Source organism: Phoca vitulina, unplaced genomic scaffold, assembly GCF_004348235.1.
Source record: "Phoca vitulina isolate PV1807 unplaced genomic scaffold, GSC_HSeal_1.0 scaffold4, whole genome shotgun sequence".
In the NCBI taxonomy this organism is placed as follows: domain Eukaryota; kingdom Metazoa; phylum Chordata; class Mammalia; order Carnivora; family Phocidae; genus Phoca; species Phoca vitulina.
This window is the reverse complement of record NW_022589707.1, coordinates 11,043,227-11,060,222: the sequence shown is the minus strand read 5'-3', so window position 1 is coordinate 11,060,222 and position 16,996 is coordinate 11,043,227. Positions and strand designations below refer to the sequence as shown.

Here is a 16,996-nt window from a genome sequence, read left to right as displayed (position 1 = left end):
GCACTCAGGGTCTGGGCTGCAGCAGGCATACTCAGAGTTCATTTGGTCCAAGAACTGAAGGAATGGCATGTTAGCCTTGGAATCATCGTTGCCCAGTAATAATGCTGAGAGAAAGAGAAATCAAAACACCTAAATCTTTAAATACCACACAACTGACTGAAAAGCACTGGATTCAAGTGGGACTAAGCAGTTCTGAAAGGTAGGTGGGTCTCAAAACACAATCAAGATATTTCCAGAAGGCAATGCTGTGTGTGTAAATGTCTGTAAATGAAAATTTGTAAACATGTAACATCTTCGTAGAAATAGTCTGAGTTTTTTTAAAGTCCTAGTCCTAAATAGTTCAGAAATCTATGGTGAGATTATAGATTTCTCAGGAATAAGTATTTTTCAACTAACCCAAAAGTTGGAATCCAGTGCTATGGCATTAAATAAATATGTATATTTATTTTTTTGAAATATAGAGTGTATATCCAGAATCTGTTTCTAGAGATGCTGATTTAGTCTAAACGGCAACACCTGGTATCTGATGATTACTACACTAGTGGAACTGAAGAGGCGCACCGTTACTGGATTGTAGAGCTAGAAGCAATCATTATTATCAAATTCAAAAGGTTTCACAGATGAAGAAACCACGATCTACAACTATCTGCAAGTAGGCAGTGTGACACAGCTACTCTTCTGTTTGGATCTTCAGATGCTAGCTTCTAACTTGCCCCAAAGACAGTGCTCGAATTTGACTTCCTTTCTAATTCTTGGTAGCGATGCCATCAAACTCCTGAAAATAGTCTCTTGGCAGCTTTCTAAAATTTGCAACATAAAACAAGTTACATAGGAGAAAGATCACAGAAAAGACCATTTTCCAGACTGGGAGTGGGGACAGAAAAAATACTGAGAAGGTCTAGTCCTCGTGTTCATCATATTGAAAAGACAAAGTCTCCATGATTGTGCTAATTATGGTTGCATTTCGGAAATAAGGTATAATTTAATGCCAACATAATGGACATTTCCAAATTTCAGTGTCATGTTACTGTATATACAAATACATACTCACACTGCTCCTAAATTAAATACTCCATATTCATTTAGAAGAATTCATTTTAATTTTTCGTGCTTGCCCATCTTAAATAACTGAGATCTACAGCTGCTACTGCAAAGGACAAATTTAAGCTACAGACAGGTACCTTGCCTTTACAGTTTATCTGATACAGGCTTCAGATATACATTAACATCTCAAGTATTACTTTACTACTAAAATACGGCCACCTCTTACATAATGTGGCACAATGAGCTATTAACATGGTAAGAAAAAATGCATCAATAATCTGGACTGATTATAGTTTGGCAAATACAATTTTAATTGGAATTTTCTCAATTACTCCAGGATGTACTGAGCATGAGCGAAAATAAATGTTTTGATTACTACTAATAAAAAAATTCAATTATTCTTAAGATTAAAGTTGCAAGATAAACATCTACCATCCTAAACACATAGGCTGTGGCCAGCTTTCAAAAGCAGCAAGTCAAACTGTCTCCATCTATTCATTTTAATTTTCTATTTCAGTAATAAAGGTTGATCTTTTAAAAGATACTATATACTTAAGTAGAATTTAAACACACAACTGCTCATTTAACTATCCATCCCCCAACACTCATTATACCCCACCCTCTGGGAAAAAAAATACCAGTGGCTCTCTAACTTTCTTGAAAATATTCTATGTAGGTGGAACAAGACACCAAAACTCGGTACTAGTTTTCCAGCATGTATGTGCACATGTGCAGTAACTTTATATTTCCAAATACAGAATGGGAATAAAATTTCTTAGGAGAAATAAGAAAAAAGACTCTGAGAACAAAGGTCAGAAAAATCTTACAGCTCACTAATTTTAATATACACACCCAGAAGGCAATGCAAATCTTACTAATTCATCTACTTAGTTTACTAGTAAGTTGCCTTGAGTTTCATGCAAAAAAAAAAAGGGAACTGCAAATCATTTATCTATTATAAAAGGGAGAATGCCTTTCTGGGGATCCATTTTACAAAAAAAAAAAAAAAAAAATGTAGGCCATCTCTCATGGCACCTGACCATAGTTTGAGAATCACTGCTGAAATCACTTCTATCTGTAAGTACTAGCACACACAGGTGCAATTTATAATTATTATTAAGTCATGGGTCCTCTCTCCAGAAAAATGTACACACACACACACAAAATCTGATAAAATTTCAGAGAGTTCACAGATGTGCTGAAGCCTGTTCATGATTTAACAAGCTCTACCCAAGACTATTTTCAACAAGTCTCTGGGACCATACCTTTTCTAAATCAAACCAGACTAAATGATGTCAGAGTAGGAGAACAAGATTCATGCAGGGACCACTCCCATTATGCTGAATAAAAAAGGCACTCTGACTATGCCCGCAGTCTATCAAAGCTTATACTTGATTTTCAATAAAGATATAGCTGTTTTTAAAAAGACATGCATTTTCCTTCGATGTAATAAAAACTGACAAATTCCTATAGTCATTTTCCTTTCTTTAGCTTTTCCTCTACTGCCACCAAACTGCGGTTTAGGAAAGCTTTTGCTTAAAATACCATTAATTCCTGGGATGTATAGTATATCCAATTTATCCTGAGATAATAAACCTTACAGACCCGAGACCTTCATGGTCAAACTACATATTAGTTGTGACATAGTCTTTAAGTCAATTAGTTTGATTCACGTTAAGAGTTTTTGATTCAAGTTAAAGTCTCTTAAGAATTTTACCTCCTCTAGACTGAGCAGTGCAGAGTGGGAGAATGAGCCTGGGGGTAAAAGCGACAGCAACTTTGGTCAGAATCTGGTCTATCACTTATTTGTGTGGGATACTGGTGAATTATTTAAACTCTCTGAGCCTTGCCAGTCCCAGTTTTCCTTGCCAGTAGTAAGGTAACAACTGGGCCCCGGGCCTCTGCCAGTCCCTGGTCTGGCAAGATAACAATGGTATCTCCCACACAGGACAACGGAGACTGAAGGCACACACAAGACGCCAACCCTCTTCTCAGCTCAGTCTAAAGCTGAACATCCCCACTCCTTCAATGGTGGCTTGTCTAAGCGACAGTGTCAGGTCATAACCATTTACCTTGAGTGATCTATATACCCAATAATGTGCTCCCCAAATTCTTATGTAGGCCTACTCACTGTCCCTGGGCACAGTAGCCCATCTAGCTACTATTCCTTTCACAGTTTTCAGTTGGGGCACAAATAGTGTCTCAACCTAAATGAAGGTATTTCAAAGCCCCAAACTTAAAATAGCCCCAGTCCTTAATTAAGCATCACTACTGCATGGTTTCCTTATTCCCCATTCTCGTCATTTGTATTCATCATTTCAAAGTAACTGATTAATATAGAAAACTAGCATATCTATACTCCATCTGACTGATATACTCTGGAATGCATCATCATGGGGGGTGGTGAGAACAAATGGCATATACCCTTTCATAATTTACTGTTCATTTAAGTGAAACAGGAGTAAGACACACTATAGAAACTTCACTTATGTATGTGTATCAGGACCATGTCAGGGTTCAGTGAGGATTCAGTAGCTATGATACTCTTAATATTTGTACTCTGGCTTAATTAGAAGTAAGAGGAAACTACATTTTAGGTTTAGTATCAATTCATAAGGTTCCAGGTTTTGTTTTCCTGCAGTTCTTGTAAAACTGCTATTCACTACATGTGAATGACAAGAAGAGACAGAAAGAAACCATTCTTTTTCATTCTTCCCCATAAAGCTTAATTCTCAACTTATCTTGAATAAGAAAAACATATCTCCTGGGTAGGACCATGGAAAGAGTCATACTGTTCATCTTTCTAACTTGACAAGTCTTCCCTATGGGAAGAAGGAAAATTATCTACAAATTCATCCCTATCACTATACCCCGTACAGTGACAATGTGGAAATGGAGATCAAAGCAGACCTTCAGCAGCACTGACAGTCAGTTGAACTTAATCTTTTGCAGGGGTTGGCATGGAAAGAAAACAAGCTATAAGAGCTTGCCAAAACAAGAACTCTCTGTACCTTGGGCCATCACATGTCCTTAAATTTGGGGGACCTGAATTAAACCAACAAAAAACAACCCTTCTCCATCCCCAAAGAAACCTTCCTATATTGTGTACTTATGCAAAGCACAGGTAACCATGTCAAAATTTATTCTGGTCCTAGCTGAGGTTCAGTAACAACTGGCTTTGGGCAGTTATTAAATGAGTACTTTGTTTTATACTCCGTGGTATCCAGGACATTCCCCTCCTGCTACTGAAACAGTTATAAATGTGTTCTGACTACACTTTATATGAAGGCAAAGTCAGTAATATATTAGTAAATCTAATAATAACTGATTACAAAAAAACAAGTTGAAGAAAAACTAAATACTTGTTATAAAGGCCAAAAGGACATTTAGTAAATGTCAGTTCTCACTTTCAATCTAAAGAAAAAAACTCAACAAATTACAAATAACAAGGTATTCTCATATTGTGATTAAAAATACTTATCTCAAATAAATGGTCAAAATCACATTTACAAGTGAATAAAACACTGGAGACAGCCTTATAAAATAGGGAGATAGCCCTATAAAGAATGAGACAAGGATGCCTGATAGCACCACTTTCTAACACTGGTCTTTAATTTTTAGCTTCGGAATTCTCAAATAGGAAGAGGTGGTGGTGGGAGATGCAATACAATAAAGCAGGGAAAAGACACCAACAAATTCTTTCCTAAGAGACACAAAAGACTTGGAGAGATATACCATGCTATTGGTTTAGAACATTCAATGTTATATTGCAGAATAGAAATTCTTCCAAAATTGATTTATAAATTCAACTATTTTGAAACACAAGTAGACTGGTCAACTAATTGGGGAAAGTTAATTCTGTATAATGCACATACAACACTTAAATACATCAATAAAACATAACAAACAGATACGAATTCACAATCTATAAGAAGTTCATTCACTCTATTATTCAAATACAAATTAAAATGAGACAGCTTTTTTTAATCAAATTGGCAAATGTGCAGAAAAAATATTCAATTCAAGGAAATAGTACTCATCATCTTTGACTCAGCAGTTCTACTTCAAAGAGCATCAAAGCAATAACCAAAATGTTTATATGAAAAAATGTTCATCACAGTGTCATAAATAAGAGCACCAAAATGAAAATAATATACACCAGCAGGAGGTTGCTTTAATAAATTTCAAATGCTCATGTATAATGAAATACCATGCAGCCATAAAAAACTGTTTTCATGACAAAGGAAAATATTCATAATAATGAGTATTAAGTTTTAAAACATAACAAACCAATGTATTTTGTGTATATATACATTCACAAGAAGGAAAAGGACTACAAAGAAATACACACTGCAGGAAACACATCAAATCATTTTCAGGGAAAATGTCTTGAGTATTGAGATCACATACAATATTTACTTTCTTCTGTATGCTTTTATATATTTTTCAAATTTCCTTAAGTAGAAACATATTACTTTTATATTTGGGAAATAAAAAACATTATCTCAAAGAGATGATCTAAATTTTAAATTTCTGGTCTGAATTCGCTAGGGGCTATAAACCCAGAATATGGTTTTAATTAGAATGACATTTTTAATGAAAACAGTGATGTATATAAACATTAAATCATCTGAAAAAAATTTTTACTATGGTAACCCCATTCTTATATGAAGCACTATTGAGTTAGCAACCAATGAGGTAAGTAATAGAATATGGTTCATAACAAAGTAAACATCCAGGAGTAGAAAGGAGTAGGTACAAAAAGATCAACGGAAAGGGTCAAAGCTTATCATCCCAAAAAGATTTCTTTTGGACTTAGCTTTAATTCTTAGCTTTGATATAAACAAATTTCACATAGTTTACTATACAGTAATTTTATGTTTTGCTCTGTGGCCTCTTTAATATATATTTATATACACATGTATGTACATGTGCATATGTGTGTGTGTGTGTGTGTATATAAACAAACTTGAATAGCCTTTTAAATAATCTTTACCATCAAAGTGAATAAACTTAACAAGGACTTCAAGAATTTAAATACAAGAATAAGTAGCTGAAGAAACTGACCTGATGACAATATATGTAGTTACTACTAGCTACATTTGAAAAATGGCCCTTATATTACTTTAGCGCTAAATGCTGGACTATAACAAGTAACAACCAGACATTTAGAATATCACTTTAAACAAATTTAACTTTGGAATAAGTTAAAAAAAAAAAAAGAAAGAAAATCAACATATCTAAACTAATCATAGCTATTTACTTCAAATGAATTCATTTTATAAAAATTAAACTTACCAAATTAAAAAACATTAACAAGATCCTAACACATCAAACTTAAGGAACATCTGGGATAGAGTACAACCCTAAAGTTATTGTTTTTATTTATCATACCATTTTGACAGGCCATGACCAAATATAACCCAAAATGTGAAGATCACCACATCAGAATGACTCTGTACCTCAGACTATAAATTCATTTAAACACTGACATAATACAGGTCTACACAAAAGTAAGTTGTTTCGTAAGATGAATAAGATTCTGAATCCTCCTCGTTCAGAGGATATAAGACTTTAATGATTTCTGTGACTAAAAAACCACAAATATTTGGGTCCCCAACATACAATGCTTCAGATAACTCCCACTCCCCCTTTTACAATATTTTCCCCCTCATTATATCAGGGGAAACCTTAATTAGTAATAAGAGCCTTTCAATAACCAACATCCCTTAATTCCTTTTTTTTTCAAGGAGGGTGTTCTGAGGGTCCAGGGCAGTCTGCAAATCAACGCAAAGGGGTAGCCATCAAGAGGCCCATCTGAAGTATTACCAGGGAGCGGCAGGCAGCAAACATTCAAACCCAGAAACTGTGACTCAACATTTCCTATATAATGCAACAATTCTGCACAAATGATAGACACTGTCAAAAAGAATTCTGCCTGAAGAAGATGTAAAATGAGAAGAGAGGATCGACAGACATGAAGGTAAGGTGTCTGATTATACTAATATCGGTACTTACGTATCATACCTCTGCAGTGGTGTCACTTTGTTCTTATTCTTATCAACTGAACCCGTAGATAGTTGAAGAAAATTGGGGTTTAACTTATATAATTCTTGAAGTAGTTTCTGTTCATATTCTTGGTGCTTACCCGCCTAATGGAAGAAGAAATTAAAACTGCAGTGGGGTTCACAAAATGGCTGGTATAAAATGACTTACTTTCTGAATTATTAAAGATATCCTAAATAAACATGTAAGGATTTTTCATGGCATAGAGAACCCCGTGAGGATGATGTCACAGAACTGGTAGACCAATGAAAGTTCTTCCTACAAAACTACATGATATATATGCCATTAATTAAGGATTTCATCAACCATTTATTGTGCAGAAAAGCGTATCAACAGACAACTTTTTTGCCAGCTCAAAAAACTAGAGGCCTGGGGCGCCTGTGTGGTAGTAAACTGCCAGTCCCTGGTCTGGAGCTTAAAATACATTAATTTTTATGTAAAAACAAAGTAATGGAGTTCTTACTGTATGTCAAGATAATGAAAAATGTATTAAGACTCTTCATCTGTGTACTATTTACAATGTATTCATCTCTTTTAAAAAGAGAAATTAATATTTTTTGGTGATCTGAAAATTTTGTAATGGCCTGTTAGAAGACTTCATTCTTAAATAAAAGATGGGGAAACAGGTTGAAAAGGGCCTCTAGTTGTTTGTTTGTTTGTTTGTTTTTAAAGATTTTATTTATTTAGGGGCACCTGGGTGGCTCAGTCATTAAGCGTCTGCCTTCGGCTCAGGTCGTGATCCCAGGGTCCTGGGATCGAGTTCTGCATCGAGTCCCGCATCAGGCTCCCTGCTCGGTGGGAAGCCTGCTTCTCCCTCTCCCACTCCCCCTGCTTGTGTTCCCTCTCTTGCTGTGTCTCCCTCTGTCAAATAAATAAATAAAATCTTTAAAAAAAAAAAAAGATTTTATTTATTTATTTGACAGAGAGAGACAGAACACAAGCAGGGGGAGTGGGAAAGGGGGAAGCAGGCTTCCCACGGAGCAGGGAGCCTGATGCAGGGCTCAATCCCAGGACCCTGGGATCATGACCTGAGCCAAAGGCAGACGTTTAGCGACTGACCCACCCAGGCGCCCGTCTTTTTTTTTTAAAGATTTATTTATTTGACAGAGAGAGAAAGAGAAAGAGAAAGAGCACAAGCAGAGGGGAGCAGGAGCGGGAGAAGCAGACTCCCCACTGAGCAGGGAGCCCAATGTGGGCCTCAATCCCAGGACCCTGGGATCATGATCTGAGCCAAAAGCAGACACTTAACCAACTGAGCCACCCAGGCACCTCAGCCCCTTTGTTTTTATAAAGTTTTATTGGAATAGTCATGCTCATTCATTTACTTGCTGTCTATGGCTTGTCTCTGCTACAACAGAAGAATTTGAGTATTTACTACAAAGACCAGATAGGCCCAGAAAGCCTATAATATTTACTAATTGGCTCTTTACAGAAAGTTTGAAGATCAGTGTTCTATATACAACAAAATCTGTATTTCCTGTAGTTGGATGCTGTATATCAGAAGACAGTGTCACAAACGTTTCAGAGAAATTAGGCAAAGTCTGCCTCCGGAAATTAGTCATACACAAAAATAAATTACAATGAGGAGCGCCTGAGTGGCTCAGTTGGTTAAGCATCTGCCTTCGGCTCAGGTCATGATCCTAGGGTCCTGGGATTGAGTCCCACATCAGGCTCCTTGCTCACTGGGGAGTCTGCTTCTCCCTCTGCCCTTCCTCCCTCCTCTCGTGCCACACTCTCTCTCTCAAAAATAAATAAAATCTTAAAAAAAATAAGTTACAATGAAGTTACCTTGAATGACTTTTTACTATTTGCATGTATATCATGACTGAAAGGACATTTTTACTTACCTTCAGGATTGTTTAATTATTTTAGAAGTGTGGTCTAACTAGATGTTACAGGAAAACCAAACCCAGAAAGGGACAGATCAAAACAAACACAAAACAATAAAAACAAGCAAGGGCAACATCATCTAATCAAGTAGGACTGTATCATATACACTGCACAATGCATTGTGCCCTGTTTTGAGGGGGCTCCTTCCTGCCTGTTCCAAATGGATCTATAAATATTTCATATGGTACTAAATTTTCAATTATGCAGTAACAAGGAAAGATCTGACTTTTGCCATGATATAATTTGTTCAAATTTCCTTTCTATACAGAGGAACTGTTTTAATAAAGAAACCTCTTTTCAAATTAATTTTAAACTCACATAAAGAGCAGATAAATTCATCACAATATGAATTTTAAATTATTAAGAAAAAAATACAGTTAGATGTGGATTTTACATCTTTAAAACATGAAAAGCCTTTAAATTTTTTTCTACAATCAATACTTCAGGAGACATTATGGCTTTCATTAGCAACTAAGAGCTAAAACTAATACTCAAATGATTTTACAGGGGCAGTCCACAAAGACGGGTTAAATCCCATTACAAGTCAGTTCCATGGGACTGTCTGTCCATTTTTGTTTACAATTCAATAATACTCAAAATGAGATCAACTTGGGCTGAGATTATTGACAGAAATCTTCACTATAATAGTAGCATGAGTAATGCATATTCTTTACATGTCAAAATTTAGTTTGGAATGGTTCAACCTTCGATTCTATCCAGAATGTTTCACCCAAAAAAAGAAAAAAAAAAAATCAACAAGCATTTATTAAGTAAGAAGTCATCTGTTCCCATTAAATATCACAGAGACCTTATTTTAACACTGTTTTGGGACCATAAAGAAATACAATCAAGAAATTCCAATGAATCGATTATAATGGAACTTAAATCTGAAATAACTTCAAGTCAAAAAAAGGGTAATATTTCATTTTAACAATCTGCTCTTAACAGAGACCCTACTAGACTTTCTCTAGTTTAACATGGAGAGTCCAAGGTGGCAATCAATGCCCCTCTATCTTCTAAATGAGAGGTATTCCTGCAAAAGTCCACAGCAACAATCTGATGTCCTCATCTGTAATAGGGAAGTGCAGCATTGTGCTTTGGTATAATCCTTATTTAATATGCATATGGTCAACATTTTTATTTGTCATGTTTATAATACTACAAATTGAAAGGAGAACAGAGAACAGGAAATATAAAAAAGAACACAGGATAATAAACCTTCAGTTCATCCTTCACAGGACACTGACTCAGTACACTTTCATAGAAAAAATCATTTTATAAAAATGTTAGGTTATCAGCAACATTTGATAGGTTATTATTTTCTAGCATGTTCTATAAAGAGTGGAAATTAGGAAGGAAAAAAAACCTCATAATTACAGTAACCCACTTAGCTTCCATTTTGTTGATATTCCCCCTAAAGTAGCATTTACCAAAATGCTTTCCTTGGTCAATTAAGTTCTGATTGTACATTCCCTTCTTGGATCTGTATTAGCATATTAAAGACTCTGAGAAGTCCTGCAGGAAAGAAAACTATCTTCATTAATCTAGCATTTTCAAACTTAATGGACTATAGACCCATTTTTATTATAACAATATTCTGTAGAAATGACATTCCATGGAACACTGGAAAATGCTACTTTAATAACAATTAAAAAAATTAAATCCCTAGTTCTTGCTTTTGCAATTTTAATTTATAAAGAAAAATACTCCCTTTTCTGCAAAGTTTTAATTCACATTATTTTACTACCTGCATTTCCTCTTTTGTGAAGCTGGCCGCCTCATCCCCCAATTCATGTAGATACATGCAGTCAGGCTTTGGACACTGCATATTCTTTAAGAAGTAACTGCAGTATTTTGTTGTACCTAGAGATGCCTGCAGAAAGAGTAGGGAGGGGGATAAAAGGACCCAAAATGTGAATTGGCACAATGAGAATTTCCATGTTTGTTGTTTTCACTTCACCTCAAATAAGGCACAGACATGACAAAACAAGAGGTATGGCTCTGAATACTGGAGAACTAAACTATTACTAGCAGGATCTATTAAAGATGATGCTCCTTTGGAAGAACTAAAGAAAACACCTCAGTTAGGGTTTCCAGAACTTGAGTACCCAAATCATCCTCCCTAGAGATCAGAAGAGAAGATACACAAAATCTATTTCACATTACAAAAGTTAGGCACCTAAGCAAATTCTTTTTTCTAGTTATGTCATCCTTTTTCCATTTATATAAAGCATGGCTTAGTGCGACCCTTTACTCAAACCTTAATTGATCAGTGGCCAAATCTTTAAGGATGACAAATTAGAACGATTCTCTATTTCCGATATGAATAATAGATCCTATTTTCACAAAATAAGATTTATGTGTAAATACAGATTTTTAAAGATTATCACCTGATAATGAATGTGTTTATTCCTACCTGGTAAAATAAGACCCTCCATAAGCTGGCAGTAAACAAATTAGCTGTCATAAGTTAGTATGGATGCTTAAGAGGCAATCTTCAAACAGATTCCCTCCAAATGTAATAAGTAAATGGTAGGCTCTCCCCTAGTTACATTTTATCTCTTCCCCCTTAAAAAAAAATCAAGAGGACCATATTACCTTAAGTGTTCTGCCATCTACTACCACATTGTTGACACACTGTATGGCTCTGAGAGCATCTTCTGACCGGATATAGGTTACATAAGCACTGGCACTTGGACCCTAAAGTGAAAACACACTGTTACTAGTTTCAAATTCAAGAAAAACTTTAAAAAAAAAAACAATTCCTTTGCACCCTGCCTAGGGAATTCTTAAGACCTTTACTACTACTATCATTAATAATAGGGGCGCCTGAGTGGCTCAGTTGTTAAGCGTCTGCGTTCAGCTCAGGTCATGATCCTAGGGTCCTGGGATCGAGCCCCGCATCAGGTTCCCTGCTCCATGGGGAGCCTGCTTCTCCCTCTCCCACTCCCCCTACTTGTGTTCCCTCTCTTACTCTCTCTGTCAAATAAATAAAAATCTTAAAAAAAATAATAATAATAATGACAATAATCAGAAATAGTAGTAGCTTTGATTAAACCATATCCTAGCTCATCTTAAAACAATTGTACTTATCTGATTTTAAGTAGACTAAAATATAATACGGATAACGTATCATCTCTGGCTTGGTATTTATTTTTCTAAATCATTTGACAGGCTCGTCAAGGTTACAACAAACTTTGAAAATTAGATTTAAAAAAATAAAATTTAAAGACACCGTGTCAAATTATGTTCTCCCAAAAATAAATGCAATTTGCAAGTATTCTATCTGCTAATACCAGCATAACAAAGATGCTCTATTAAGTTTTCAATATCTGAAAATATTAATTAGAAATCATCATCTAATTATTACATTGCCTGATAATAGACTCAACTCCCCCTCCCACTCAAACCATCACTTAATCTTGTTTGACTATTTCTTACTACTATCAATTCACTCTTTAAGTCCTGAAGTCAAATGAGCACCAGAAATTCCCCCACCCCACCAGTAGAGGTCACTACACTGCTTAAATCCTTGACCCTCAGACTTTCTAGAAAATCCCAGAAAGCAGATTTTCCTTCTAAACAGCCCAGGCCAAGCCTAGACCACGGGGAGGAAAGGCAAAAATCCCTATAATTAGTTACCTGTGAGCCTGCATATGATGTGCTATTATTGATGACAACTTTATGTATTTTACCAAACTTCCCAAAATATTCTGGTCGTTTTAAAACCTATAAAAGAAGAAGAAATAAGGTATAATGTGTCCCCATTTTCATCAATGTTATCCTTATAATGGGGACATACCCCATCCCTCTTCAGTGAAAGGAAAATAATTTTTAAAGTTTTCTAATAAATGTGACTACTTCCTAATTACAATTTGTATGGTTAACCTATAGGAAATCATCAACAGAGTCTAAAAGCTATTCTTCACTGACCCACTATATGGAAACTAAGACTCCCTAAGTTTGGTATTACCCACTATGTTCTAATATCTGCACCAATAATCCATGGGATCTTATCTTCACAGTGTGCTTAAACACCAAACAGATCAAATATCTTAACCACATTTTCATTAACAGATAATCCTTATAAAAAAGTAATTGTCAAAACAATGACCAAAATAATTATGTATTAAACAGAGACAGAAACTCAAGAACAGACATAGTAGAGTCTCTACTCATAAATCTATTGTATATAACATTTGATATATTATATTAAACCACAAATTGCAAATATGGTAACAATGTTCAACCTTAGCTTCATGCTGTGTGTGTGTGTGTGTGTGTGTGTGTGTGTGTGTGTGTGTGTACTTAGTTTCTTTGTGTCAATTTTACCACTTCTTGATTATCTCCTGTTTTTTTCCTCCCTTTTCCTGGTAAATAACATATATGCATGCGGTGATATATGTAGTGATGGATGGAAAAAACTTGAGGAAACAAATTTATACATTTCTTTCTCTATTACCTGGTTACTTTTTGGTGGTTATTCCCCCTCGCATCTGTGTCACTTCCTTTACTTCGTGATCACTACATACATTCATTTAACTTCTCTTACAGACTTACTTGACCTTGGCTAATTTGACTAATATGTAACGTGATACAAAAACCTCTCCTTGTAATTCACGACTACTTCAAAATTAAATTTTGTTCTTTCCCTAGAATTTATCTATAGATCTACTTTCCTACAACCTTCCCAAATAGCAAGCTCTCTCTCAAGGAAAGCATTCTGTGTATACCTGTCCATGTGTGTGCAAAGTATTCTTTCCAAACATTCTAATTTGATAACGTTCTCACATACTTAACAACTTAGCTAGTATGTTCTGCATATGAAAGAATCAAAGCTTTGTGAAACAGTCTGACTGGGGTATCATTAATTCTTAACAGTTTTCAAATTAATTAACATAATTATTTTTACCACAGTTTACTTTAGGTTCTTGTAAGTACAAGGTTGTTATGTTTTTTATAGCCAATTTTAATGGATTATAAGATGAGGTGACTGTATTGGTTTTCAATCTTTTTTCCACCAAATCCCCCAAGACAAATGAGACTATTAAGTGGCAAAAGCAATGACCCTCAGGTTGTACACAGCAAAGTCTCAGGGTTGATGAGTAGGGAAGAGTTTATTCTGAAAAGTTTCCTGGCTGGTGGAGTTTAGAACTGCACTCAATATTCCAACTGGATGCACACCAACTCAGCACAGGACTTCAGAACCAAAATATCTGCTTCAAAGAGTTCAGACTGGTCACACATTGTGCTGCATCAGCATCTCAAATCACATCTGAGTTTATGGTAGTAGCTCTCAATGAAGGCAGCATTCAAGGGAGCATTTAAAAAATCTGTGGGAGCTTTTTTTGGGGGGAGGTTGTCAAAGTGACTGGGAGGCCATGCTTATGTTCAGTGGATGGGAGCCAGGAATGGCTTACAATGCTCTGGCTAGCCCTGCACAGTAAAGAACTGTCCTGCACAACTTTTGAATGTTCTACAAGACATTCATGTAGCTGAGAAACCTATTTATAATTAAGTGAAACTAGAAACAAATTCCACATTATATATAAAATCAAAAGTAGTTCCCTACAGTTTTGACATATGTTGAATTTATAGGAAAGCAAATAATACATAATTAAGGTATGACTACAAGTGCTTTGTTCAGAATTATACCAAGAGTTATTTCAGAAAAATCACATCATTGGCTTTTCATAGTATCTGGATTGCCGACACATATACCTATAACAATCTGCCTTTGTAGGTGTCACACGGTGATTCTGCACACAAATGTAAGCATCTTACTATTTTATTGTGTACTTAAAAACAGTACTTCCCAAACTTAAATATGCATACAAATCATTTAAGGATCCAGTTAAATTGCATATTCAGATCTAGTAGCTCTTAAGCAGGGCCTGAGTTTACATAATAAGCACCCAGGGGATACTAATCTACCAGCTCAGAAACCACACCTTGAGTAGCAAGGTTCTAGAGTAGTGGTACCCAAATTTTACATGTAGAAATAGTCCTTTTTATAAATTATTTCTCTTTTATTCCTTTTATTTCTTTACATCATGAAATCACTTCATAAAAGTCAAAGAGTGTTATAAAATATTTTTAAAAACGGTTACCGGCTCTGATAAGGTTGAAAACCACTCACTTACGGAAACAGTTTCTGTCCAGTATTTGCGTATAATACCTTCAATACAACATAAGACTTGTATATAATTATACTGACATGTCACACTGGAGCCAGAATGATTATTTTCAAAGCACAAATCTAGCCATGTCACTGTTCCTAAGAACATTCAACAGGTTCCCACTGCCTTTAGAATAAAGTGCAAACTCCTTTGCATGGTTAGAAAGCCCTTCATAGTATGTTACTACTTACCTCACCAGCCTCATCTCTCACCACTGCAGTCTAATCTTCCAGCCAAAAAAAAAAAATCACTTGCAGTCCGACATCTTTCTCATCCTGAAGAATCTGTACAGTTCCTGCACCAGAAGCACTTCTCCCCAAAGACAGTGGAAGAGTACATACTTCCCCACCAAGATCGGGTGCTCTCTCTTGTGCCTCCACAGCACAAAGTACTTCTCATAGTGTATTATACTGTTAGTTTGAAAATAAGCAAGGACTACCTTTGTACTGGTGTATACTCAGTGTCTTACACACTGCCCAGTACTCAATAAATGTTAACCGAAAAATAACTGTTTCAGCACTGAACAAAAAGAATTACATGGATAAAGAACATTGGTGGGCCTCAAAGTATTAGCAAATGGCCTATGGCTGATAAGAAATGGCCTGCCCAGGCAAGGGAAATTCAAATAAGTTAAACCCCCTTTTTTTTTTAAAGATTTTATTTATTTATTTGACAGAGAGAGAGAGATAGCGAGAGCAGGAACACAAGCAGGGGGAGTGGGAGAGGGAGAAGCAGGCTTCCCGCTGAGCAGGGAGCCCAATGAGGAGCTCGATCCCAGGACCCTGGTATCATGACCTGAGCTGAAGGCAGATGCTTAACGACTGAGCCACCCAGGCACCCCCAAATAATTTAAACTTTCTATATTAAGTTAAATACTCCAGATTCTACCTAAACATACAACTAGCAAAACAGTATTCTAGTGATTAAGAAGTATGGGGAGTAGGTAAAACACCCTGCATATCACTACATGGTCCATATATTCAAAATATCATATATTTACTTCACAGTGAGCCACCTTTAATAGTAATATAGAGGGCGCCTGGATGGCTCAGTCATTAAGCGTCTGCCTTCGGCTCAGGTCATGATCCCGGGGTCCTGGGGTCGAGCCCCACATCGGGCTCCCTGCTCAGCGGGAAGCCTGCTTCTCCCTCTCCCACTCCCCCTGCCAGTATTCCCTCTCTCCTGTCTCTCTGTCAAATAAACAAATAAAATCTTTAAAAAAAACAAAACAAAAACAAAAATAATAGTACTAAAGAATACAAAAAGCCATGTGAGAGAATTATAAACACCCAATGGCATGCCTAATGTTTAAAATGTCTTCCTATATATTCTTTGGTAACATAGTCAAGTGATCATGGATACTACAGAGAAAATAAACTTGGTAAGCAGACAGAGGATGAATGGATGACCAACAGACCAATTATCAGTGTAAAATATACTGAAATAGGACCTTTAAAAAAACTGGTCGGTTGGGAAGGCGTGTGGTTTCTAGTCCTGGCTCTGCTATGAAGTAGCTGTGTGATCCCAGGTCACTTAACTAAGTCACTTAACTTCCCTATGCTTCAATTTCTCATTTGTAAAATATCATGGTTCTGTCTTTTAAGTCTTTTAGTTCCTCAAACAAGCTGCTCTCTTGGACTACCAAATACCTGAGACACTCCTGTCCTTATTTGCTGCCTAGCCAATCTCTAGTAATTCTTAATTTATCCTTTCCTCTGGGAGGCTTTTTGTGGATTTCTATACTAGCCAAGTTCCCCACTGTTACATGTTCCCCAAAAAACTCTGTACTTCCCTGTTTATAAATCCCCAGCACACTT

At 36.0% G+C, this 16,996-nt stretch overlaps 1 protein-coding gene across 6 annotated transcripts in view; it reads right to left on the bottom strand.

The window, feature by feature from the left end:
• CNOT4 (CCR4-NOT transcription complex subunit 4) overlaps window positions 1-16,996 on the bottom strand; it is a 145,360-nt gene that overhangs the window by 50,353 nt on the left and 78,011 nt on the right. For 3 of the 6 annotated variants that reach the window (XM_032401511.1, XM_032401513.1, XM_032401515.1), the window contains exons 4-7: window positions 12,643-12,729; window positions 11,599-11,700; window positions 10,748-10,873; window positions 7,063-7,196 (exon numbers count right to left, since the gene is read on the bottom strand). In XM_032401511.1, the coding sequence (XP_032257402.1) occupies window positions 7,063-7,196; window positions 10,748-10,873; window positions 11,599-11,700; window positions 12,643-12,729 (449 nt within the window). The remainder of the gene's footprint in view (window positions 1-7,062; window positions 7,197-10,747; window positions 10,874-11,598; window positions 11,701-12,642; window positions 12,730-16,996) is intronic. The other 3 variants (XM_032401512.1, XM_032401514.1, XM_032401516.1) reach the window with 1 other exon arrangement.